Source organism: Pantherophis guttatus, chromosome 4, assembly GCF_059756535.1.
Source record: "Pantherophis guttatus breed Tessera chromosome 4, ASM5975653v1, whole genome shotgun sequence".
Taxonomy (NCBI): Eukaryota; Metazoa; Chordata; class Lepidosauria; order Squamata; family Colubridae; genus Pantherophis; species Pantherophis guttatus.
In genome coordinates, this window is record NC_142066.1 from 24,457,894 (window position 1) to 24,481,944 (window position 24,051).

Sequence of the window (24,051 nt, forward strand, 5' to 3'; positions counted from 1 at the left end):
GTAACAACAGCACTGAAAAAAGCGACTCGTGACCGTTTTTCACACTTACGACCGTTGCCGACGGTCATAGGATCAAAATTTGGATGCGTGGGAACTGACTCGTATTTATGACAGCTGTTGCGTCCCCGGGTGACCTTTTTACATGCAAAATCAATGGGGAAGCCAGATTCACTTAATAACCATGTTACTAATTGAACAACTGCAGTGATTCATTGAACACCTGTGGCAAGAAAGGTCGTAAAAAGGGGAACAAAATTCACTTAGCAAATGTTTCGTTTAGCAACAGAACTCTGGGCATCAATCACAGTCGTAAATTGAAGATTACTCATATATCTAAGAGAGGACTGAAGGGAAGACTAGGGAAGCTGAAATCCGATACATCCGGAGGGCACCAATTTGAAAAGAGTTGCCTATGGAGGAAGGCTGGATTTGATGCTTATGTGCATCTTTCTTTTATTAAAAGACCTGGAGAACATGTTTTACATGAATTCAGTCCTTTCGAAGAGCTTTCAATATTCTAAACAGAAAATGTTATCCGTGTTTTATCGGCCATGAGGTAAGGAAACACAGTGTGGGGTCAAGCAAGAAACTGACTGGATGCCTGTTTCCAAGCAAAGAGATGATGCATCCTTTTAGTGTTTTTGACAGAGTCCTTTCCTGATTTGTGTGTGTGTGTGTATGTGTGTGTGTGTGTGGTCTTTCAACATGCCCACAGAAGGCAGCGTAGAACCAAGTCTACTTCAACTCTTATTGCAAAAGACCTCCAGTCTGAAACATCAGCCCAATTCACCTCTGCTGTAAAGCAAAACAACAGAAATGCGCAGGCACTGTGGTGACATTTCCAACCCAAGTCACTGAGAAGGCAAATCGCCTTGATCTTTCATATCCACTCAAGAGTTTTAAAAGAAAGAAAGAAGAAAGACCGAAGAGGAAGACGTTGACCAACAGGATCTCGGCTTCTCATGCGTCTTGCAGGTCCGGAATGTCAGAGAGGATCATGGGAGAGCCCAGTTGCAGTTCTTGTTGGAGAGACTCCATGTCAGCAGGGTTCATGCGATGGACTTCCAACCAATCAGCGAGAAGCGAGGCCGAGAGTGGAGCGGAGTCACCTTGACTAATAAAGTGAAATACAAGAAAGAGAGACCAGGAGATGGGATGACGACAAAGCAATGGACAAACAATACGGAAGTCTAAATAATCCGGGTCAGTGTTTCTCGGCAACTCTATGATGGCTGGGGAATTCTGGGAGCTGAAGTCCACACATTTTACAGTTGCCAAGGTTGAGAGAAACTATTCAAAATAAAATCCTAGAGCAGGAGTCCTCAAACTACGGCCCGCGGGCCGGATACAGCCTGCCAACCCAATGTATCCGGCCCGCGGAGTGGTAGGATTCAGCCCCACCCCTTGCCCCTCTCCTCCCAGCCACTCCCCACATGGATGGCTTTTTCCGGCTGACGGGGACCCTGGGGAGGAGGTGCCTCGTCTACCATAAGGCTGTGCCACCCACATTGCCCCTCCTCCAGCCGTTGCCATTATCTTCCACCGTCCAGCCACGCTTCCAAGTTCTGCTAATTTCAATGGTTCGACGCTCACTGCACTGCTGCTGCCGCAAAGGTAAGGCCAAAGGGCGTGGGGGGGCCCCGCTGGCAGAGGGGGTGATGCCGCCGGCCCAGCCACGTGCTCCCAGGCCAGAGGGTGGGTGAGAAGCTGCGGTTGGCTCCCCTCATCCCAGAAGCACCAACTTCACACTCTCCCCTCTCTGCTAATGGCCACGCCCTTCTTCACATTGGATCGCCCAGCAGCGAGGAGGGAGAGGGAGAAGGGGGCAGTCACTAGCAGAGAAGGGAAAGTATTGATGCTTCTTGGACAAGGGAAGCCAGAAAGTGTCTGGATCTCATCCAGCCTCTCTTCCTCTCACAGCCACATGTGTTTCTGCTGCCGTTCCAGAGGCCTGCTGCTTCGGGAGTGAGGGGGAATAAAGAGGCCAGTTGGCACCCGAAGGTTCACTCGTTTGCTTTGCTCTCCGATCTTCGCTCTTGCAATTTTCGCTGCCTTTTCTCTTCCCACCATGGCCCTTCTGATCTTTGAGACTGCAGCCAGGGCGGCGACAGGGAGGGAGAGGAGCATGCGGGAGACGGTGGCGTCAGAGCCCTCCCTGGCTCTTCCCCCAATTGCATTGTTTAATGGACTGCTAAATTGGCAAAATGGATTGCTAAACTGGCCACACCCACCCAGTCACATGACCACCAAGCCGCGGCCACCCAATCAGTCTGGGGGCCCCACAACAGTCTGAGGGACCGTGAATTGGCCCCCTGTTTTAAAAGTTTGTGGACCCGTATCTCCAAATGAAATCCTTTTCCGTGGCATGAAGGCAAATCAAATTTAGTGGTAGCTGCTGCAGCATAGCTATTGTGGCCCGCCAGCGGCCTGCGCGGATTGTTGCTGATCCCGAAGAGGAGGCGGCTGGTGTGTTGCTGCACCAGCAGCCTGTGCAGCCAGCGCTCGAGTCGGACAGCAAGGAGGCTGAAAAAGATGTGGTGCCAGAGGCAGAGATCCAGTCAGGACCTTCAGAACCTCCAGAGGCTCCTTTAAGTGAAGAGGATGAAGAAGAGGAGCCTCTTCTCAATGCACGTGCAAGCAGAGCTGCCAAAAGGCAGGAGTGGTTCCTCAGGAGGAGGTCTCCTCGAGAGTAAGGCTTGGGGCTAGTTGGCCACTCCCTTAGCCTATTTAAGACCGTACGCAGCTTGCAACAAGCTGCAGAAAACAACTTTAGTTCATTAATCATCGTTTTGGGATTTCTCTGCAACCTTGCTTTTGTGCTTTCTGCCAACTCCAGTAAGACTCTGACTATCTTATCTGTGGAATTCTGGCAGGCTGTTAAGAACGCGTATTAACAGCCGGCATTTGCTAAAACTGCGTTATTTGAGTAAACTACGTTTTGTTCAGAGTTTGTATGTGCTGTGTTCTTTGGGATCCGTAGCTGGGGCAGAATAGCTTTTGATGGAGCCCAAACCGCTCCTCCTTGTCTTACATCTATCAAAAGAATGTTGTCCTGTTTTCAATGGTATCAGGGCAGGTAAAGCCAAAAGAAGAAACACAACCTCTTCGTCTTTGGGGGCTATGTTACTTCCTGCTGCCCACCAAGAAGCAAACATTTGTCCCTGAATGCATGTACTCTTCCACCGATTCCATGGCACAAACTTCTCCACACCAAGCCCCCAACAACCAGAATACAAGAAACACCGCTCACCTCTCTCTGTTCTCCCCCACCATGTCGAAAGACTGGTTCAGGAATTCTTCCAGGTCAAATCCAACCCCATAACCAGCACCGCTGCCTTTGGGTGTTCCAGAGAAAACAGGAGGCAAAAGATCTTCCACCTGGAATGAAGAACCAAAGGAAATTAATGTAGGACTACCAACAATTTGATAGGGACGCGGTAGCTCAGTGGCTAAGACGCTGAGCTGGTCGATCGAAAGGTCGGCAGTTCAATGGTTCGAATCCCTAGTGCCGCGTAATGGGGTGAGCTCCCATTACTTGTCCCAGCTTCTGCCAACCTAGCAGTTCGAAAGAGTGTAAAAAAATGCAAGTAGAAATATAGGGACCACCTTTGGTGGGAGGTAACAGTGTTCCGTGCACCTCTGGCGTTTAGTCATCCGGCCACATGACCACAGAGACATCTTCGGATAGTGCTGGCTCTTCAGCTTTAAAACGGAGATGAACACCGCCCCCTAGAGTCAGGAATGACTAGGACATAAGTGCAAGGGGAACCTTTACCTTTACCAATAATTGGAAGACCAGGGACTCTCCGTACAATCTTATTCCTGCATGAATAGCTAGTTATTCAGCTGTCCCTTGCAACATGAGCAAACCCATCTCCTCAACCTGATACCCTAAAGAGAGATCCCCTCGGTCAGCGTCTTTTTTGGATATACTGTTTGAAAATTATGGATGTTAAAGCACATCTGGAGCACAACAGGAAAAGGAAAACACTAGCAAACAAAAGGAAAGGAGAGGAAGGGAAGGGTAGGTTCAAAGAAGTCAGCTGCATTTAGCAACGATCAGAAGTCGGAGAAATAAACAAATTTAAACTTGCTAAATTCCTTTCAGTGGGAGTGGAAGAAAATTAATGTTCTCCAGATCTGATCCAGAATAAACAGTTTTATTCAAGGCGTTGTGTTGACCGACACACACAATAAAAAAAACTGTGCTCCTTTCTCAGGCTGCAAAAAGACTCTTGCTCATCTGTAGAAGCTCCATAAGAAAAACTTTAATTAATTTAATTTAATTAATCATATTTCTATGCTGCCCAACTCCATAGGGACTCTGCTGCAGCCTGCACAAAACATTGTAGGAATTCAACTATTAAGCATCCTGCAGAAACGGCATTAAGTTTGCCGTGAGAGTTGCCAAGGGCTCCCAAATCTTGTGAATTATAGTAAGGGATACAGTAGGAAGGGCACAAACATTAATAGGCTGACTTACCCAAGCCTCCTAATATCAAAGAGACAAATGTGTGGTGTTAAACTAGAATTATATACGTTATTATAGAGAAATATGTATGTGAATTGTATAGATAGGTATATATATGTATAATGTCAAGTTTCTGAAAGATGCCCCCTAGGGAGTTTCCAATTTAAGGTGATGCCATTTGGACTGCAGGGAGCCCCAGCGGTGTTCATGCAATTAATAAATGAGGTTCTACATGAGCACCTCTATAAGGGGGTCCTCGTCTACCTAGATGACATTCTCATTTACACGGAAACCATAGACGAACACATACCCCTCGTCCGCCAAGTGCTGGAAAAACTGTTGGGGGTGAACCTATATGTCCAACTACCAAAATGCGAGTTCCACCAGTCACGACTAGACTACTTAGGCTGCCAAGTGTCAAACGAGGGGATAGAAATGGACCCAGCCAAAGTACAATCAGTTTTAAACTGGCAACTCCCTCGCACCCGCAGACAACTGCAAAGCTTCCTGGGGTTCGCAAACTTCTACAGACAATTCATCCCCTCTTTTGCAAGAATTGCCAAACCTCTGACGGACCTCCTAAAAACAGGGAGTCCAGCAACAAAACCCCACCCAGGACAACCTCTACAGTGGGACCTAACCTGCCAACAAGCATTCGAAACACTAAAAGAAATGTTTGCAAAAGAACCAGTCTTAAAGCATCCTGACCCCGAACAACCCTTCATAATTCTAGCAGATGCCAGCGATGTGGCAGTGGGGGCTGTGCTACTCCAAAAGAACAGCCAAGGGAATCTACAACCTTGTGCCTACACATCCCGCAAACTCACCAACACAGAAAGACGATGGGCGGCGTGGGAAAAGGAAGCGTTCACAGTGAGATGGGCGCTGTTGACCTAGCGACACCTGCTAGAAGGAGGCCAGAGACCGTTCAAAGTTTGGACTGACCATAAGAAAGCTTTGCAAGTTGACATATAATTGTGTAGGAATAAGGTGTAAATGATTAATATACTATGTTTAATATATTATGTATTAACTTAAAGTGTTGGAAGATGCTTGGGACTAGTGATGTCATATTTATGTCCAATGTTTTTAATTTTGAATTACTAATACAAAACTTTAAATAAAAAAAAAAGAGCCTCTCAAGGGCTTTTACCTGAGATTTTGACAGCTGCTGGGTTACCACGTTGATATCAGGGGAATCCGAAGGTAGTCCTGACGCCACCTGGGACTGAACTGACCCTCTAGTTTCTTCTGTGGACAGTCCATGGGGTGGAAGTTCAGACTTGCCTATCTCAGACTGGAACAGAGGCTGATCTGCCTCAGCTCTTGCCACAAAATTGACCACCGGTTCTGACAAAGATCCGGCAGGTGCCACTTCAGGCTGATCAACAGGCAGTTGTCCAGACACAGCCCAGTTCTCAGGTGGAGAAACGCTACGCCAAGCGTTGAGAGCCGTCACTCCATACGGGCCTTGGAAGATCTGGCTTGGGGCATATTTGACGTTTAAGAGGCACTCAGACTTGGCAGGGATAGCTTTGGGGCAAGCCGGTGTGGCCACCACAAAGGGGGCAGTCTGTGCTGGGAAAAAGCGAATAACGTTGGCATTGGAAGCCTGGACCGAGGCTAGCTCGGTCCCCACCGGGACAAGGGTGAGCTTGGGGGCAAGGCCTGGTGCCGTTTTGTCGGAGAAAGCAAGGAATTCAGAAGGTGCCGGCGTGTTACGAGAAGGGGCAGGAGTGACGCAGGTCGATGCGTGGGCCTGCGGGGGCAAAGGCTTGGCAGCAGGAACTGAAGGCAGGGCATGACTGGCTGTGTTTTTCTGGGGTGGGACCGTAGACCCATTTTGGATTGGCTTGTTCTGGGTGCGGTCCACCATCTTGGTCCACCTTTCCAGAAGGTTCCGGTCATTCTCAGTCAGCATGTCTTTGTGCTCCCGTTCCTTCTCCTTCTTCTGTTTCTCTCGCTCCTTGGCCCGTTCCTGGCGCCGCTTTCGTTTCTCCTCCCTCTCACGCTGGCGTTCCTTCGCCGTTACCGGTCGCCGGATATCAGGAGTTTCTGAGACAGAGGAAAGTATATCTGCAGGACAGAAGGAATCAACGGTACTCGTGAAGGAGGAATCCAAAAATGTGCCGCAAGCACATTATCAAGGCCACACTTTTTTTAAAAAAACACATGCACTGCAGATTAGAATCACTGCAGGTGCTTTTTTTCAAGAGGCAACTGGACTTTCTGGTTTTTCTTTGAAGGTATTTCGCTTCTCATCCAGAAAGCTTCTTCAGCTCTGACTGGATTATGGAGAATGGAAGGATTTACAATAGCTTCTTAGATGAGAAGTGAAACGGCTTCAAAGAAAAATCAGAAAGTCCAGTTGTCTCTTGAAAAAAGCACATTTGGGACAACCATGACCTGGATGACTGACAATCTCCATAGTCATCACTACAGGTAGTTCTCGACTTACAACCATTTGTTTAGTGACTGTACAAAGTTACAACAGCACTGAAAAAAGTGACTTACGAACATTTTTCATACTTACGACCGTTGCAGCATTCACATAATCAAAATTTAGATGGACTGGTTCATATTTATGACAGTGGCGGTGTCCCAAGGTCATGTGATCACTTTTGGTGACCTTCCAATAAGCAAAGTCGATGGGGAAGCCAGATTCACTTACCAACCGTGTTGCTAACTTAACAACTGCAGTGATTCACCTAACAATTGTGGCAAGAAAGTTTGTAAAATGGGGCAAAATTCACTTAACAACTGTCTCACTTAGAAACAGAAATCTGGGACTCAAATGTGGTTGTAAATCAAGGATTATCTGTATTTAAGCAGTAAATACTTTCACTCCGATTACCCCAAGGTTTCTAAGCATTTTCTTGGGTTCTAACCAGATTTTAACAGATTATCATGATTTTACGGTATCCAGGATACTGAACCCTGGAAAACTAACAATTGCTGTGAAGTCCTTTTTAAAGCAGGTTTCTAGAGTCTAAAAGAATGCAGGTAGTGCTTGTTAAGGATATTGTTGTGTTTACCACCAGCAGAGTAAGTGCACAGAGAAACAGTACTTCACCGAAGAGGTTGTAGAAAAAATTGTTTTAAAATTTTTTAAAAAAATTGGCCACCCCCACTCAGTCACATTACCCACCACCACCAAGCCACACCCACAGAACCGGTAGTAATAAATTTTAGATTTCACCCCTGCTTGAAACCATTCACTTAAAAACCATTTGAAGTTACAATGGCACTGAAAAAAGTGACTTGAGACCCGTTTTCACACTGACAATCACCGCAGCCTCCCCAGGATCACGTGATTAAAATTCAGGTGCAACTGGCACGGATTTATGATAGTTGCACTGCCCCAGGATCATATCGCCACTATTTGTGACTTTCCCAGCTGGCTTCCAAGAAGCAAAGTCAATGAGGAAAGCCAGATTTTCTTGCTACCCTTAATAACTGCATCATTCGCTTCACAACTGAGTCAAAATATATATATATATATATATTATATATATATATATATTATATATATATATAATAAAACGGGGGAAATCAACTGTTTTGAAAATTGGGGCTCAATTGTGGTCATAAATCAAGGACTACCTGTATATCAGAGAGGAAAGTTAAATAACGTAGAATTCTTCAACATTTCTGGTTTTACAGACTGTGGGGGGGAGGAGATGCTTCTGTGCAAATGACCAGAAAGCATGCACGCACACACAACTTCCTTTCCACAAGCGTGTCTGCCGCTCACTTTAGTGGAGTATGATACATGCATGCTCGCCCACTGCTCAAGCAAGTGAGGAGGTGCGTGCATGCGAACATGCTCACCGTCCGTTTCCGCGGCCCAGTTGCAAACCCCTCACAGCCCACAGGTTGGGGACCCCTGAACTGGGTTACCTCCAACCTTGACGCCTGTCATATCACTTCCCAGGGCCAAACCCGAAGAAACTTTACCTTTGTTTTTATTGCGGAGTGCAGATTGCAAGATGAGGGCTTTGAGAGCAGCCTTGGTGTCATCTGAGATGGCACCTTCCCGCTTTGGTGGGGCCACTGGGGCCTCCACCTCAGCCTTTACTTCTGGCGGTGTGACAGAGGAAGCCACCAGAGGAGAGGTGAAGTCAATGGTCTCCGTTGGGTAAGGCATGGGAGAGGCCATCGCATAATCATCATCGGCACGTGGAGAACCAGCACTGGGCATGTCAATATCGTTGCAGCGCAGTAGCAACGCCTGGTTAGCAGCATCATCCACCCCGCCATCCACCATGGCTGGCCTAAGAGCAGGCTTGAAGCTGATCTGCCGCCGGATGCCTTCCCGGCGTTCGTGGAAGTCCTTGATTTCCGCCACAATGGTCTCCTTGATTTGTTCCTTCGTAAGCACCTGTTTGTCAAAGTCAAAATCGAAAGCCGGGACGCAATCCGGCTCGTCGTCCGGATCGTGATACTTAGACAGGAACGGGTGGTTCAAGGCCTCCACTACGGAGATGCGCTCGCGCGGGTCAAAGCGAAGCATCTTGGAGAGCAAAGACAAGGCCTTCCGGTCGGCGTTCTGGTAGAGGCTGTCCCATGGCACTGGCTGGCGCGACGGCAAACTCTGGATGTAGGCACGCACCCGGTCAGCACCAATGGAGTGGACCACTTTGGCGGGAGGAGTGCCCAGGACGGTGATAATCAGCTGCAGTTGATGGATATAGTTTTTCCCAGGGAAAAGCTGCTTCCGCCCGAGCATTTCTGCAAAAATGCACCCTACAGACCACATATCTATAGCCTGTGTGTATTCGTGCAGAGACAACATCAGTTCTGGGGCTCTGTACCAGCGAGTAGCCACGTACTCCGTCATGAAGTACTTGTATTCAACCGGCTTGGTGCAGAGGCCTCGGGCCATCCCAAAGTCACCGATCTTCAGCTCACAGTTCTCATTGATCAGTAGGTTGCTGGGCTTGAGGTCTCGGTGGATGACATTTGCCGAGTGGATGTACTTAAGGCCTCGGAGGAGCTGGTAGAGGAAGTAGCGCACATGCTCCAAGGTGAGAGGCTGTGACGAATGGATAATCTGGTGGAGGTCACTCTCCATTAAGTCTAGCACCACATAGCTGCCAATGGGGTGGGGGGGGGAAAGAAAGGGCATAAGACAATGAAAGAGTGAATTTGGAGTATTAGTCACATACAATACTTGCCAAATAATCTTGGACCTCTCCTCTCTTCGTATGCAGGCACGCAACACCTTCCTTGTTGGGGGTTGTTGTAAAAATAACTCTGTGTGCTATTCAAGAGCCGAATGGTAGCACTGCACATATGTTGATGTGCATATCACATATTGATGTGATTACCTAGAAGAGGGGTCACCAACCTTTCAGACCGCAGGGACCACTAAATTCATAATTTAAAATCCCGCAGACCACTAATATGATCTGCCTAATGACCAGCTCGGTGGGCGTGGCTAGGTGGGCATGTGACTGGGTGGGCATGGCCAACTCGATGTCACTCATGTCAAGGGGTACTCTACTTGCCCCTCCCCTCCCAGCCATTCCTTGCCTGCCTGCCTGGGCTCCTTAGGACCCCAACAGGAAGCAGTCGTGGTACAGCCACTACGAGAAAGTTGGCAAAACAGCTCAGTTCAAACTGGATCTGATCGAGAAGGAGGCTCGGCAGAAGAACCTCACTGAGGACTAGCATAGGCTTTCCAAGCAAAGGGAAGACCTGCGGAAGTGCAAGTACCGGCACCTGGAGACTCAGCGGGCTGAGATGGTCAGCCAGTTCCAGGCCATGATGCAGTCCCACTGGAACAAGGCCCTCCGGCTCCCTGCCACCAGCGGCACTTCCCTCCAGCCTTCGCCCAAAGCCCCACACCAGGAGGCTAAAGCAGACCCCAAGTCGGAATTTCTGCCCCCTTCCGACCTGCACAAAAAGACCCCGAAGAGGGAGACTCTCTGCAGCAACACAAATGTTCATTGCATATATCTGGCCCAGGGGCGGTAGTTGAAGGACCCCTGATTTAGTGCAATATAAGAAATGCAAATAATTTTTTGGTGCGGACCACCAAAATTTTCTCGCAGACCACCCGTGGTCCATGGACCACCAGTTGGTGACCGCTGACCTAGAAGATTGTCCACTTGGAAATGGAGAGTGAAAGAATCGTAACAGAGCAGGGAGGCAGGGGACATTATGGGTCCCCTCTCCTAAGGATGTCCATCCAGCAGGACCAAGATGAAGGGCCTTCTCTGTAGTTTCTCCCTCCCTGAGAAACATCGTCCACCTGGAGCTAAGATTGGTCCCCACTTATTCTTGTATTAAACTTTTATCCTTATCAACTGCCAAAGTCACTCTGAGTGAGCAGGGTGGCCATATATATTTTCTTAAATAAATGAATAAAAAGTGACCTTCGTACATTTTGATTCTACTTCCTTGAACTGAGAAGTCATACATGCTATTTCCAAGTCAATAAAATATCCACAATAAGCCTGGAAAGTAAGGACAAGAGAGACCAACTTGTCACCCAAGGAAAACCAACAAGCTATCATTATTTGAATCTGGATTTCTAAACTTCCTGACAATCACTAACATTATCTCACCTTATTCGAGAAACAGGAGAGATGTTTCCACTGGAAACTGTCATGGTCCCAAAGGATCAGGGAACATGATGCCGGGGGGGGGGGGGGGGAAATCAAGCAGCAAATTCCCCAAGCATTCAGTATTTCAAGAAGCCTTCATGTCAATTAGCCAAAATTGCATTTGTGATCTGACATCAAGCAAGGTTATTATTTTTGCTTTAGGTTAATACTGGTGTTTTAATTGTTTTTAATATTTGATGTGAGACACCCAGTCATATACTTGAAGGTGGGCAGCTTTATAAAACAAACAATTGGGTTTTTTTAAATATTTAATATGAGAAACCCAAAATCATATTATTTATTTATTTATTATTATTTATTAATTAAATTTCTATACCGCCCTTCTCCAAATAGGACTCAGGGCGGTGCACAGCCTAAGTAAAAACAGAGCATACAAAATTTAAAAAACAGTATTAAAATAATTAAATATTTTGGCCGTAAATTAAAACAACCCAATTTAAAATCAATTTAAAATTTAGCTCAAGCCAGCCCAGCTAGTTGAAATAAACAGGTTTTCAGGGCCCGACGAAAAATCCGGAGGTCTGTTATTATACGTAACTCTGGGGGGAGGTTGTTCCAGAGGGTGGGCGCCGTCACAGAGAAGGCTCTCCCCCTGGGGGTCGCCAGCCGACATATGTCACAAAGCTTCTTTTTTCAAGAGGCAACTGGACTTTTTGGTTTTTCTTTGAAAACGTTTCACTTCTCATCCAAGAAGCTTCTTCAGTTCTTGGATTAGAAACGAAAGGTCTTCAAAGAAAAACCAGACAGTCCAGTTGCCTCTTGAAAAAAGAAGCTTTGGGACAACCACGACCTGGATGATTGAAAACCTCCACAGACATTTACCAAAGTGATACATTTGAAGACGGAGGTGAAATCTACTTACCTTCCTTACTGGTTCAGAAGCGTACGCTCCACACGCACATGCACACTTTGCTCGCCTGCATTATATGCGTGCGCACACCTTCTGCGCATGCGCAAAACCTTCTGCGCATGCCCAGAAGGTAAAAAAACATTACTTCCTGGTTAAAACCAGGAAGTAATGACACCCGGGCGGCGATTGCTACCGGATCGCCGAACCACAGGAAAAAATCACTACCGGATTGGGTGATCTGGTCCAATCCGGGAGCATTTCACCCCTGCTTGAAGATGGGCAGCTACATAAAACAAACAATTAAGTAAGATGTCAACTAATCCTTCAAAAGTAGAGATGGGTAACTTGTGGCCTCAGGACTCTTTGTGTAACCTTCTGTTGTGGCTCGTACGCGGCCTGTGCGGCTGGTGACTGATTCGGACAGCGAGGAGGCTGGTGTGGTGCTGCGCCAGCAGCCTGTGCAGCTGGCACTCGAGTCGGACAATGAGGAGACTGGAGAAGATGTGGTGCCAGAGGCGGGGATTCAGCCAGGGCCTTCAGAACCTCCAGAAGCTCCCTTAAGTGAAGAGGAGGAGCCTTTTCTTGATGCACGGGCACGCAGACCTGCCAAAAGGCAGGAGTGGCTCCTCAGGAGGAGGTCTCCTTGAAAGTAAGGCTTGGGGCTAATTGGCCATTCCCTTAGCCTATTTAAGGAGGAATACCGACTGAAGCAATTTGTAGGGAACAACTTCGTTCACTCTCCTTCGTGCCTTGATCTTAGTTCTCTGCAAATTGCTTCTGGGCTTTCTGCCAACCATAGTAAGATTAAGATTATTTATTCTTTGAATTCTTGTAGGCTGTTAAGAAAATTAATTAACAGCCTTTGTTTGAAAAAAAAACTGATTTAATTTAGTAAACTAAGGTTTGTACAGACTTTGTGTGTGCTGCATTCTTTGGGGTCTGTAGCTGGGGCAGAACACCTTCTGAGCTCACACTGATTTAATCAGGTTTCTACAAGAAGAGGTGAACTGTTTTAATTTATTATCTCATAAAGACTACCGGAATTTCAGACAGGGCTAGAAGGCATGGCTAGGACCAGCTAGTATTTCTCAAGCCTAACCAAACTTTTAAGACAGATACTTACACAGACTTGAATTCAGCATAAGGCACAGAAGGTTTCAGGATATCCTTGATGGCAATGATGTTGTCGTGCTTGAAATGTTTCAAGATTTTAAGTTCCCGGAGAGTACGCTTGGCATTCATCACAACGTCAAAGGCATTCGGGATCTTCTTTATCGCCACCTGCTGGCCTGATAAGTGGAAAACAGGAAAGAGATGAGGTGTGTTATCTCTCACATTCTCCAAATCACAAATTTGTTTCTTGTTCACAGGTATGTCACTCTAAAAGTTCTTAGATGCATATTTGACAACCACTGGATGGGTTTTGCTTTGTTTTGTTAATTGGTTATATGCTGTTAAATCTAATGGCTTTTATCGGAGAGAGGATCTGAGGAGTGGTTTCTTAGTGCAACTTGTATTTATTTATTTATTTTCCTTTTAAAGTACTAACAAAAAGAAAAAAGAAAAAGGAGAAAAAATGCCAAAATAATTACAACAGACACATTCTCAAATAGGGGAGGGGGGAATGCATTAAAAGTGTTTTAGAAACAAAAATGTCTTTAAAAAATTTAAAAATACAATAGAAAAAATAAAACAAAATATAATATTGATCTAACGTGAATATTATTAAAGTGCAGGAATGGAATGGAATGGAATGGAATGGAATGGAATGGAATGGAATAGAATAGAATAGAATAGAATAGAATAGAATAGAATAGAATAGAATAGAATAGAATAGAATAGAATAGAATAGAATAGTTAAGAGGGACTGTTGGAAGAAACATCCTTCTGGGTTCTGCTCCAAGTGGGGAAAACAGACACTGGAAACATGGAGACTGCTTGGAAAGATGGTTTAATGGTGGACAGGATCACATGGCTTGAGTTCCTGAACAGAAAAGGGGCAGATACAGTAAATCCTCGGGTTTTTATGCTCTCTCTGGCTCTGCATTTCTTGGGGCCCCGAAAGAGTATCCTGATTGGTTGTCAGACTCCCAGGGGGTGGGGGTCTTGCTGGCTGATGCAATCTTCCCAGGTGCCATGTGGTGAGCCTCGTCTAGATGGGTCCCATTGTGTTAGTTTCTGTTGCTATTGTGTAGAGGGCTAATCCTATCTTTCGCAATTCCTACTATGGCTCTGCCTGAAGGAGGTAGATCTTTGTTATGTAGAATAGACTGGCCCAAGCCTTAATGGCCCATTGACAAAGGGTGGGGGGCAGGAAGGTGGGAGCTGCTTCAAAACATGCTTATCCCAGGGAAATATAATATTCTGCCTTTTTCATATTTCCTAAAATATTTCACTCTTCCAGGAGAGGGGTGGGTGCTAACTTCCTACAGGACCTTGGAGGTCTTCTAGTCCAACCCCCTGCTCAGGCAGGAAACCCTATACTACAGGTGTCAAACTCACAGCATCACATTGTTGTCACGTGATGTATCGCAACGGTTTTTCCCTTCACAGAGCTGGGGTGGGGGTGGCCTGTACATGACATATCTGGCCCGCAGGCCACCCGTTTGACACCCCTGCCCTATACCATTTCAGACAAGTGATTGTCTAATCTCTTCTTAAAAACTGCCAATGTTGGAGCATTTGCAACTTCTGGAGGCAAGTCGTTCCACTGATTAGTTGTTCTGACTGTCAGGAAAGTTAGATACATCTGGTAAGGATCGCCTCTCCTTCCAACTTAAAAAAGCACGAACTCTTGAAATGTGGTTGTTCAAAAGGATTCTTTTATTAAGCAGAAGTGAAAGCCATCCAGCTAAAGCACAATCTGAATACCCTTAGGCAAGGCAAGTAGGATTAAAGCAATAGAGACCCCTCCCTTTAAGTCAGAATGCAGATTTTAGCCAATACACAAGTGTGAAGCTGTTTTCTTTACAATTTCCTCTGAGAACCCGAACAAACATGCATTCCCACTAGTATGCTTTAAAGTGAGGCAACCCACATGGCTACCATATAAATTCCTTCAGGTAAAGGGAATCTCAGGCCTCTTTGGCGCCAGGATATAGGTTGTAAAATATCTGTTGACACAGGTCATGCTAGTAAATAGAATCCAAGTCTCTCCCCCTTCCTCCAATTGAACGGCAGTATCACTTTTAGGGATCTGACACATCTTTATTTTTAATATATTTATGTCATCATAACAGCATCTTTGGGAATTCAGCCTATTCAATCAATGTATATTATTACACTGTACTGCATGAATCCCAAAAACAGGTAATTCACTTTCCAAACTAAGTTATTTCACAGATCCAACCAGTTAACTCACACCTTTCCTTAACCACTGTTTACAAATGAATCACACATATATGGGTTCGAATTCATACAGGTAGTCCTCAAGTTATGCCTGGTCCGTTAGCAATCATTCAAAATTACAATAGACAACCAAAAGCTATAGCACCTGGTTCCAGAGTTCCAACAGGTACACGCCGCACACACATACACACGCATTTCAGGCACTTGACAACTGGCTCACCTGCAGTCTATCCTAGTCACATGACCACAATTTATAGCCATGTGACTTATCACTCATAGGAATATACTGATTTACTTAATGACTGTTGCATCCACATAGCAGCAATGGCATTCACTTAACTACCACACACACACAAAAAAAAACCCTCCATAAATTCAGATCCAATCATGTGGATGCCTTGACTTATGACCGTCATGACTTACAATGGAAATTCCGAGCTCTGTTACAGTCATAAGTAAAGGACTAGCTGTACAACAAGATGAACCAAAGTAAACAACTACATTATTCCTTTATTCAGAGAGTTTCTGAAGCTAGCCTAAATACTTTGGCATTGGCATTGGCATTTCTGTGGGCCCTTATGCCAATGGTCTGCTCTGCATCTCAGTGCAATATATAAAACTAAATGTCCCTATTTCCCAGACTCTGGCAAGCCTTCCCTGGCTGGCATCAATCAGTGCCTTTGGAATTATATTTCCTAAAATCCCAAGCCAGCATGAGGAAGAATTTTGAAACTGTAGTCAGGAAAGACTGGCTTCGATCCAGGCATCAAGTTTGAACGTGGCACAAACAAAAGCATTCGGAAGGATTTTGTCTTAACAGAAAATGCATGGCCCAGGCAGGAAATCCTTCCTTTAAAGCAGTGTCATTATCAATCTATATATATATAAGCGAAAACCACTCAAGCATTAATCACGAAATCACCAGAACTGTAAAGCCTACAAACTTGAAATTTGCCACGTATGTTCCTCTTGGCTTCAAGGTGCTCACTAAGAAAGGATTTTTCGAAATGACCATCAAAGCATTAATATTTTCTATATTATGATTAACACGCTCTGATGCTAAGGAGTTGTACTCCCCCTACCCAGTGGTGAAATGTAAAATTTGTTACTACCAGTTCTGTGGGCGTGGCTTAATGGGGGGAAATGTGACTGGGTGGGCGTGGTAAACTATTTTTTTTTAACTTTTAAAAACATTTTTTCTACAACCTTGAGGTTGCAGAAAAAAATGCTTTTAAAAGCCTCTGACGATCCAATTTTTTCGGCCAAAGAGGTTGTAGAAAAAATGCTTTTAAAAGTAAAAAAAAAAAGCCTTTAATGATCGCGCGGCTCAGCTGGACATTTGGGGGGGCCAGGGATTTTTGCTACTGGTTCGCCAAACCACCTGCCGCCATCGCTACCGGATCAGACGATCCGGTCCAAACCAGGAGCATTTCACCCCTGCTCCTCCCCACCTGAAAAGAAATCTGTTCCAAATGCAAAACACAAGCAGAGGAGTTTCACTTTCAGTTTTACTTTCACAGCAGCAAGCAGCTTTGCTACAGAAGAGTTGAGCTAAGCCACGCCCAGCCTCCTTCCTCTCTCCTTCTTGCTCACACAGCAAATACTGTTTGAGTTTCCAAACACCCCTCAACTCTCTCACACACTGATAGGATGCTAACCAGATGTTACCAATGGATGCTGCGGGCTGGGACATTCTACTCTCCCTCCCACTCTGTTCCAACTGCCAGTTGCTTTATATTAACACACTCTGATGCTACGGAGTTACACATACTACACTAAGTTTCAGGCTGCAAGTGTCAATTTATCAAGCCCGAGCTCATAGTTTCGTAGCAAAGCACAGGCGTCCAGCTAGTATATTGATAAGATGCATACCCAGCAGCATAGACTTTAAAACATCAAGGGGAAGAGGGGGTAGCCTAGAATCAGGAGATTGTGAGTTATAGTTCCACTTTAGGTCTGAAAGTTGGTTGGGTGACTTTGGGCCAATCACCAGAACATTGTGAGTTCTAGTCCCGCCTTAGGCATGAAAGCCTGCTGGATGGCTTTGGGCCAATCACCAGGAGGCTATGAATTCTAGTCCTACTTTAGGCATGAAAGACAAGTAAGTAATTTTGGACCAGTCAGTCTCTCTCTCTCTTGTGGTGGGAAAAAAATGGGTGTGTGGGGGGGGTGTTGGTTAAGCGAATGCCACTGCCTGTTATGTGAATGCAACAGTCATTAAGTGAATGAATTCACTGCAAAGGATTGTTGTGGTGGGGAAAACAGGAAGCAGGAGTATTAGGTATGATGACTGTCTTGAGTTGTTCCAATAAATATATATATTTAAAAAGTAGGAGAAAAGCCCAATAATAATGGCTCGTTAATCTGTATAGTTTGTTACCTGTTTCAATATTAATACATAAAATATATTCTATGAGTAAATTATAGGTAGTCCTAGTTTAGTAGCCATAACTGGAATCAGAGGGAACGACAACTCATTACAGCCAACTCATTACAGCCAACTCACCACGGCCAACTCGACATGGGACAAGAATTAAATTAATATCAAAGATATGGTGGAACAGAATCATTAAAGAAAGGATGCCAAAGGAGGGACAAAATAAAATGTGAATGATAAAAATTAAAATATTTTAAAAATTATTTTAAATAATTGAATTGTTGAATTGTCCCACAGTGAGCTGTGAGTTGTCCTGGGGCAAGTTGACCATAACCAGTTGGCTACGGAGAATTGTCACAGCCCCGGAATTGACAATTCATCATTAAGCAAGGCAGTTAAGTGAAACCGTTTCTGCGCTTATGATATGATCTTACTTCAGTTTTCCTTCAGTTTTACAAGCCTGCTAAGATCATAAGTGCGAAGCTTGGCTGCATAGTTACTTTTTCATCACAATCATAAATGCAAATGGTGGCTGTACGAGGCAGTGGCTAAATGAGGACTACCAATATGCATTAATATTTCAGGGTACTAAACCCAAACTTGGCGGAAAATACCTCACAGAGAACAGCAGGAAATATGTTGATACACACTTCTAGTCAAGGAGAATTCCTCTACGCTCCACCTCTATGCAGGAGAGGAACAAGTTCTTAACAGCCACCTAGCAGAGAGCAGTGTGAAGCTCTCCAACTTACACACCTGTGTCTTTGCGCCTTGCTGAGCTCACCACACCGTAAGCTCCGGTGCCAATTGTTTCAATGACTTCATACTCATCTCCCACTTCGAAGGTGACGTCAAATGACCGGGCCTTCAAAATGGCTAAGTTCTTCGCTGCCACCGTGGCCTGATGGGTGGACTCCTGCTTGGGTTGACTTTGAGATGCTTCCTCGCCCTCATCTTCCACTGGTGGTTCAGCCATGGTCTGCCACATAAACACACACAAAGAGACAAATGTGAATTATGAAATCCTGCTGCCCAGGCCAAATGTTCCAACAGATTACTGTCCAATGCTTTCTATTCTCATCATTGCTACAGGAAATGTAGCAGATGAACACAAAAGGCAAGCCTTAAAACATTATGTGGCACCCAAGTTACACCCATGGAAAACCAAGATAGCAATAGAATTTAGCAGATGATGAACAATGAATGGATTTAGGGCCAACTAGAGATACATATGCCTTACCAGAGAACCAGTTTAATTAAGGTCTATGGAGATTCTCAATCATTCACATCATGGTTGTCCCACGTCATCAGTTGCCTTTTTTTCAGGAGGCAACTGGACTTTTCTTGTTTTTTTTTCTTTTGAAGACTTTCACTTCTCATCCAAGAAACTTCTTCAGTTCTGACTAGATGGTAGGGAATGGAAGGATTTATACTCCTTGCAAACAGCTGGTCAAGTGACCCTAAGGACATAAATAAACCTCCAAGTGGCGTCAAGGACTCTCTAAAAGGATGCAAATAACTAGCTCTCTGCAAGATGTATAAATCCTTCCATTCCCCACCATCCAGTCAGAGCTGAAGAAGCTTCTTGGATGAGAAATGAAAGTCTTCAAAAGAAAAACAGGAAAGTCCAGTTGCCAAAGCTGGTGAATGACCTTGGTCCAGTCACTCCTTCTCAGTCCTAGGCAGAAGGCAAGGGAAAATCATTTCCAAAGATCTTGCCAAAAAAATTGAAGGAACTAGTTCAAGTGTGGGTCAGAAGTCAAGACTGACTTGAAGGCACACAAAGAAAAAATTCTTATCTATTCTTTGGATTAAAAAGTCTTTGTTCTTGTTGTTTTAATTTGTTTGTGGTTTCAGAATCTATTACTAAACATTTTTATCCAGAAATGCTATTCTCCATCTCTGAGTCCTCAGTGATTGTAGATGGGCTTCAAGACATACCAGCTTTCAAATATGTGCCAACCTTGTTAGAATTTAAACACAAGCTGAAAGTGCTGGTATTCGGTACAGCATTTCAAATCTCGGACTAGTTTCCCCTGAAATACTCAATGACTATATTATTTTATAGGCTTTACAGTTGCAAAATTTGGAATGATGGGCAGAATGACAGGCAAAATATGAGTGTGCTATATCAATAGATGAAACATAAAATTGAATGTAGTCCATCAATTGTTTCTCCCCTGCCCCTCTGTAATTGACCTCAATTAGTTAGCTATGCAGATTGTAATGGATGAGCCACAACTTTTTTAAAAAAGCACAAAAGGAGAGATATAATTAGGAGAAGATGACAATCAGCAATCTTGCACAAAAGCGAGTGTCCAAATTATTTGTGACAAACTCAAGTTACTTGCAAGATAATTCAACCTACTGAGCATCTTGTAATAAAGTACTGCACTGTATAAAGTACTGTAGAAAGAAAGATGGATACAAAGCTTGAGGAGAGAAGGTGAAAGCAAAGTTCCTTTTTAATCCACCCTGAGCCCTAAAAACTCGCCTGAAAGACTTCGGATCAGCCTCATTCCCTCTCCCACCCCAACAGGACAAAGAATGAAGGGAGACCCCACCTATGCTGAGCTTGTCGATCGGAAAGTTCGGCGGTTCGAATCCCTAGTATAGGTCTCCTGCATGAGCAGGGGGTTGGACTAGATGTCCTCCAAGGTCCCTTCCAACTCTGTTACCGTTAAGGCAATCAGCGAGTAGTCTTCAGTTTACGTCCCCTCTGACTGGGAAAATAAAATAGGACAGAATGGCAGTTTAATCTGCCAGCCTGAAATTAAGAAGAATCTATTATGGGGAGGGAAGCATGGAGTTGTCCTCCTATCAATCAAAACATAGCTATCACAGAGATTTCAGAGAAGAGAAAGAATAGTTCTCAGTTCCCCCCTCCCAAATCAGTTCTCAGGACAGAGTGAGCTTTAAGAAGCAAGCTGGGTTGGATCTGGAGAAAAAAGGGAAAGTGACACTAACCGATTTTATAAAGCAAGAAAAAGGAAAAATGTGTCTTTGTAGGAAGGGAGTCAGTTTGGTTACGGTAGTTAAGGCACTTGCTCAAGATTGGGAAATCCCAAGTTCAAATCCACCCAGTGCACCTAAAAACTCTCCCGAGTGATTTCGGATCAGCCACATTCCCTGCCTCCCCCCACCCAAAAAAACAGGACAAAGAATGAAGGGAGACCCAACCCATGCTGACCTCTCGGACAATGACAGTAATTGGGGTGGGGCGGGGTCTTATGGGGAGGGGCTGGGGGGCACAGTGGCCAAGCTGATTGTGGCCAATGGGGCAAAGCAGGGATGGGGAGGAGAATAAGAAGGAGGGGAAGGGGCTGCCGACGGGGAGGGGGCAGATGATGAGCTGGAGAGGCTGCAATGCAAAGAGAAAATTCTATCCCTGCCCAACCTCTTTCCAGCTGGAACCGTCTCCCCCTAATGAGGATAGGAAGGAACGCGCGGGAGAAAGAGGCTCCCCACCTGCCAAGATGCGAGACCAGGCGCCGAAGGTCTCGGGAGGTGGACAAACAGGGGCGGTTCCCTCTCTGGTCCGCTACTCCCTGGTGGTGGTGGTAAAGATGATGGCTCGCCCGGCTGGTTTAAGAGAGTGCCCGGATGTTACGGCTCCGAGTGCTCCTCAGCCAATCAAAGCGCAGGGCGGGCGTGGCCACGAGGACGAAAGCGCTCCGAGATTGCTACCTTTTTCTTGAAACAAAATGAAACGCCCCGCCTCGCCCGTTTCGGAGAGCCAATCGGAGAGCGCGGAGGAAAAAAAAAAAAGCGAGGGAACCAATGAGAGAGGGAATGAAATAATATTAACATTCGAGTGGAGCCATTCTGTTAGCCTTACGTGGAGGGCGGGAGCTTCACCTGTTGCCCTTCAGCCCGCTATTGTTGTGGGCTGCTGCGAAGGGAACGCCTGGCGAAACGAATCGGAGGCGCCATTCTCCCCCCGCCCCCGCTCTTTCGAAGTTGGAAAGAGAAATATACAGCCTCAGTTATTCAGCAGATGGAAGTCCAGAGATACATGCAGTGATTCATAAATGAGTTGCTTGCAGATTAAGTAGAGATGTTTACAATGAAACAAAAGCACATCGGAAAAGTCCTTATATTTTTGCTGTTTTTTTTTGTTTTTGTTTTTTTGCTACTTAAATTGTTTTAGCAAAATAAAGCTGGTTTTTATTTAAATTATGCGTGTGCCTAACGTAATCTACATATAATCAACAGATGTCCATATAATTTATATATCCCTCACATACAATTTAGCTTAAGTCTCTCGTCCTCCTAGGACAAGAAACGCTATTTTTCGATCTTCTGATTGTAGAAAGCTGGAACCTACCCACCACCAGAAGAATGAAATATTTTGGGAAATATTAAAAAGGCATAATATTGTATTTTTCCAAAGGGAGAAATAGAGAACATGTTTTTTTTTTGAGGCACCCCCACTTTTCTTAATAGCCCACAGCAGATGTCAGCACTTTATAGAGAAAGAGCTTATTGAAAGAAGCCAAGTATCTAGATAGCACTATTCATAAGCAAAGCAAACAATCCAGGAAGAAATCCATTGAAGATAGGATATTTTGAAACACGGCAGGCAGCAAAGTCCAAACAAAGGTAGAATGGTAGGAATAGAAGCAGCCTCTTAAGACACAATAGGAATTGTCCAACACCCTTTCAGAAGACAAGCCCTTCCATTGCATAACACCAGAGCAATCCAAACTTCACCTGGGAGCTCAGATAAACAGTAACTCCTACATGACCCCATAAGAATCTAACAACAGCCAATAGAATACATGTTCTTGCACAGGAACAGGAAGCTCAAGTGCAAAGCCCAGAGAAGGTATAAAAACCCTCCACCCTCAACTTGGTCAGCTGACCAGAATCACAAACCCATGTGGTTCTGCTTCATCAATAAATCATCTTTCCAATCAGCCTCCATGTTTCCAGTGTCTTCTCCCGGCTTGGAACTGAACCAGATGGATTTTTCTTCCCACACGATGCATTACCTTCATCAATATTATAGGATACCAGAAATTAATGGACTTTGAATATATTAAAAAGGCACCCAATTGTTGAAGATTTGGCTTGAATATATAAGTTAATATCATGTAGCGTCAGTCTCCCCGTGTATCCAAAAGACACTTTTGAGCTATCCAAAGGACATAATGTCTGTCTGGCTTCAGACATTATCCTGCAGCCTCTTGGGATCTGGTTTAGTTGGCTGTAGGAACAAAACCACTGCAATTTGAAAGCTGGGTATGAGGTGTACTTGCAGCCCATTGTGCTTATTCAATAAATAATTATTCTAGCAAAGTACACCATGGCTCCCTGTAACAATTAGGCACAGCACCTCACTGTGCTGCTTCATAAAAGTGAGATGGGAAACGAATATATGAGGAAGAGGTGATAGAACCATGTGCCATCTTAAGGTAGTTAAGCTAGAATTAGCACTAATCAAAATCAAATCATCCCTCCACTAATCTATAGGGCAATTCCATGAACCTGCATCAGTGGTGATCCAATTCCATCTGAGCAGGATTACCGGTAAATCCTAATGAGCCCTATTTAGGGAAGATGAAATATTCTTTGGAGGATCCAAAATGCTGATAAATCCAATCATGCTACAAGAGAAAGGCTCCTAAAACAATGTGCATGAACCAGTTTGTCTTTTAAATTCTTTCCCTTCTAGAAAGTGTCCAAAATGGTTTAATGGCATTAAAAATTGGGGTTTCTGCAGAAATCAAAAGGCACAATGAAACCAAATTCACCACTCTTAGAAAATGTTAAGTGGGGAAAAAAGTTTGAGTTCACTGGAGCCTAATTCAATTTCAGGCAGTCCTCCACTTACAACTGTAATTTCCGTTTCTAAGCAAGACAGTTGTTGCATGAATGACCCAATTTTATGACTACCGTTAAGCAAATCACTGCAGTTGTTAAGTGAATCATGTAGCCATTAAGCAAACCCAAGATCTCCCACTGACCGGTCATAATCCACTTGTTTCAATGAGTTAACTTCAAATGGTTGCTAAGCAAATTGTTTGTAAATCGAGGACTATTTAGTACTTTATCCCTTTCAGGAAAACTTAAAATTTTTCTCCCACACCCTCATATTTCAAATTCTGAAAGTTGAAGTCCGCATGTCTTAAAAGTTGCCAAGGCTGGACACCCCTGTCCTATTAGACGAGAAAAGCTCAATGACTGTTTTGTAAATAGCTATTGTCATGTCCGGGATGCTTTGGTTAGGATTCCTTTCTTGAATAGAGGGTTGGACTGGATGACCTCAAGCTTTATAATTCCACAAAGAAATCACTGTGTGTTCAGATTGCAAGACAGGCACCATCTTATCCTCAATTTGTAAGAGACATACCTGAATATTCCTTACATC

The 24,051-nt window shown here is 44.7% G+C and overlaps 1 protein-coding gene across 2 annotated transcripts; it reads right to left on the bottom strand.

The window, feature by feature from the left end:
- Positions 1 to 424: 424 nt before the first annotated feature.
- On the bottom strand, positions 425 to 21,298 carry MAPK7 (mitogen-activated protein kinase 7). Of its 2 annotated transcripts, none has more exons than XM_034419848.3 (7): positions 21,147 to 21,298; positions 18,435 to 18,657; positions 13,077 to 13,242; positions 8,429 to 9,564; positions 5,625 to 6,547; positions 3,251 to 3,378; positions 425 to 1,114 (listed from the first exon to the last, which is right to left on the bottom strand). In XM_034419848.3, the coding sequence occupies exons 2-7, from the start codon at positions 18,652 to 18,654 to the stop codon at positions 961 to 963; spliced, it is 2,727 nt and encodes a 908-aa protein (XP_034275739.1). In that variant the 5' UTR covers positions 18,655 to 18,657; positions 21,147 to 21,298; the 3' UTR covers positions 425 to 960. The 2 variants fall into 2 exon arrangements, with proteins under 2 accessions (XP_034275739.1, XP_034275740.1); XM_034419849.3 differs by lacking the exon at positions 21,147 to 21,298 and adding an exon at positions 20,243 to 20,445.
- Between the last annotated feature and the right edge of the window lie 2,753 nt (positions 21,299 to 24,051).

What these genes read in the sequence shown, in the direction of transcription:
- MAPK7 (XM_034419848.3), bottom strand. Translation starts at nt 18,654, where the DNA reads ATGGCTGAACCACCAGTGGAAGATGAGGGCGAGGAAGCATCTCAAAGT. An exon ending in TATGCTGAATTCAAGTCTGT is followed by an intron (nt 9,565 to 13,076) that starts GTAAGTATCTGT and finishes CCCCATTGGCAG; the next exon opens with CTATGTGGTGCTAGACTTAA. An exon ending in ACTCCGCAATAAAAACAAAG is followed by an intron (nt 6,548 to 8,428) that starts GTAAAGTTTCTT and finishes TCTGTCCTGCAG; the next exon opens with ATATACTTTCCTCTGTCTCA.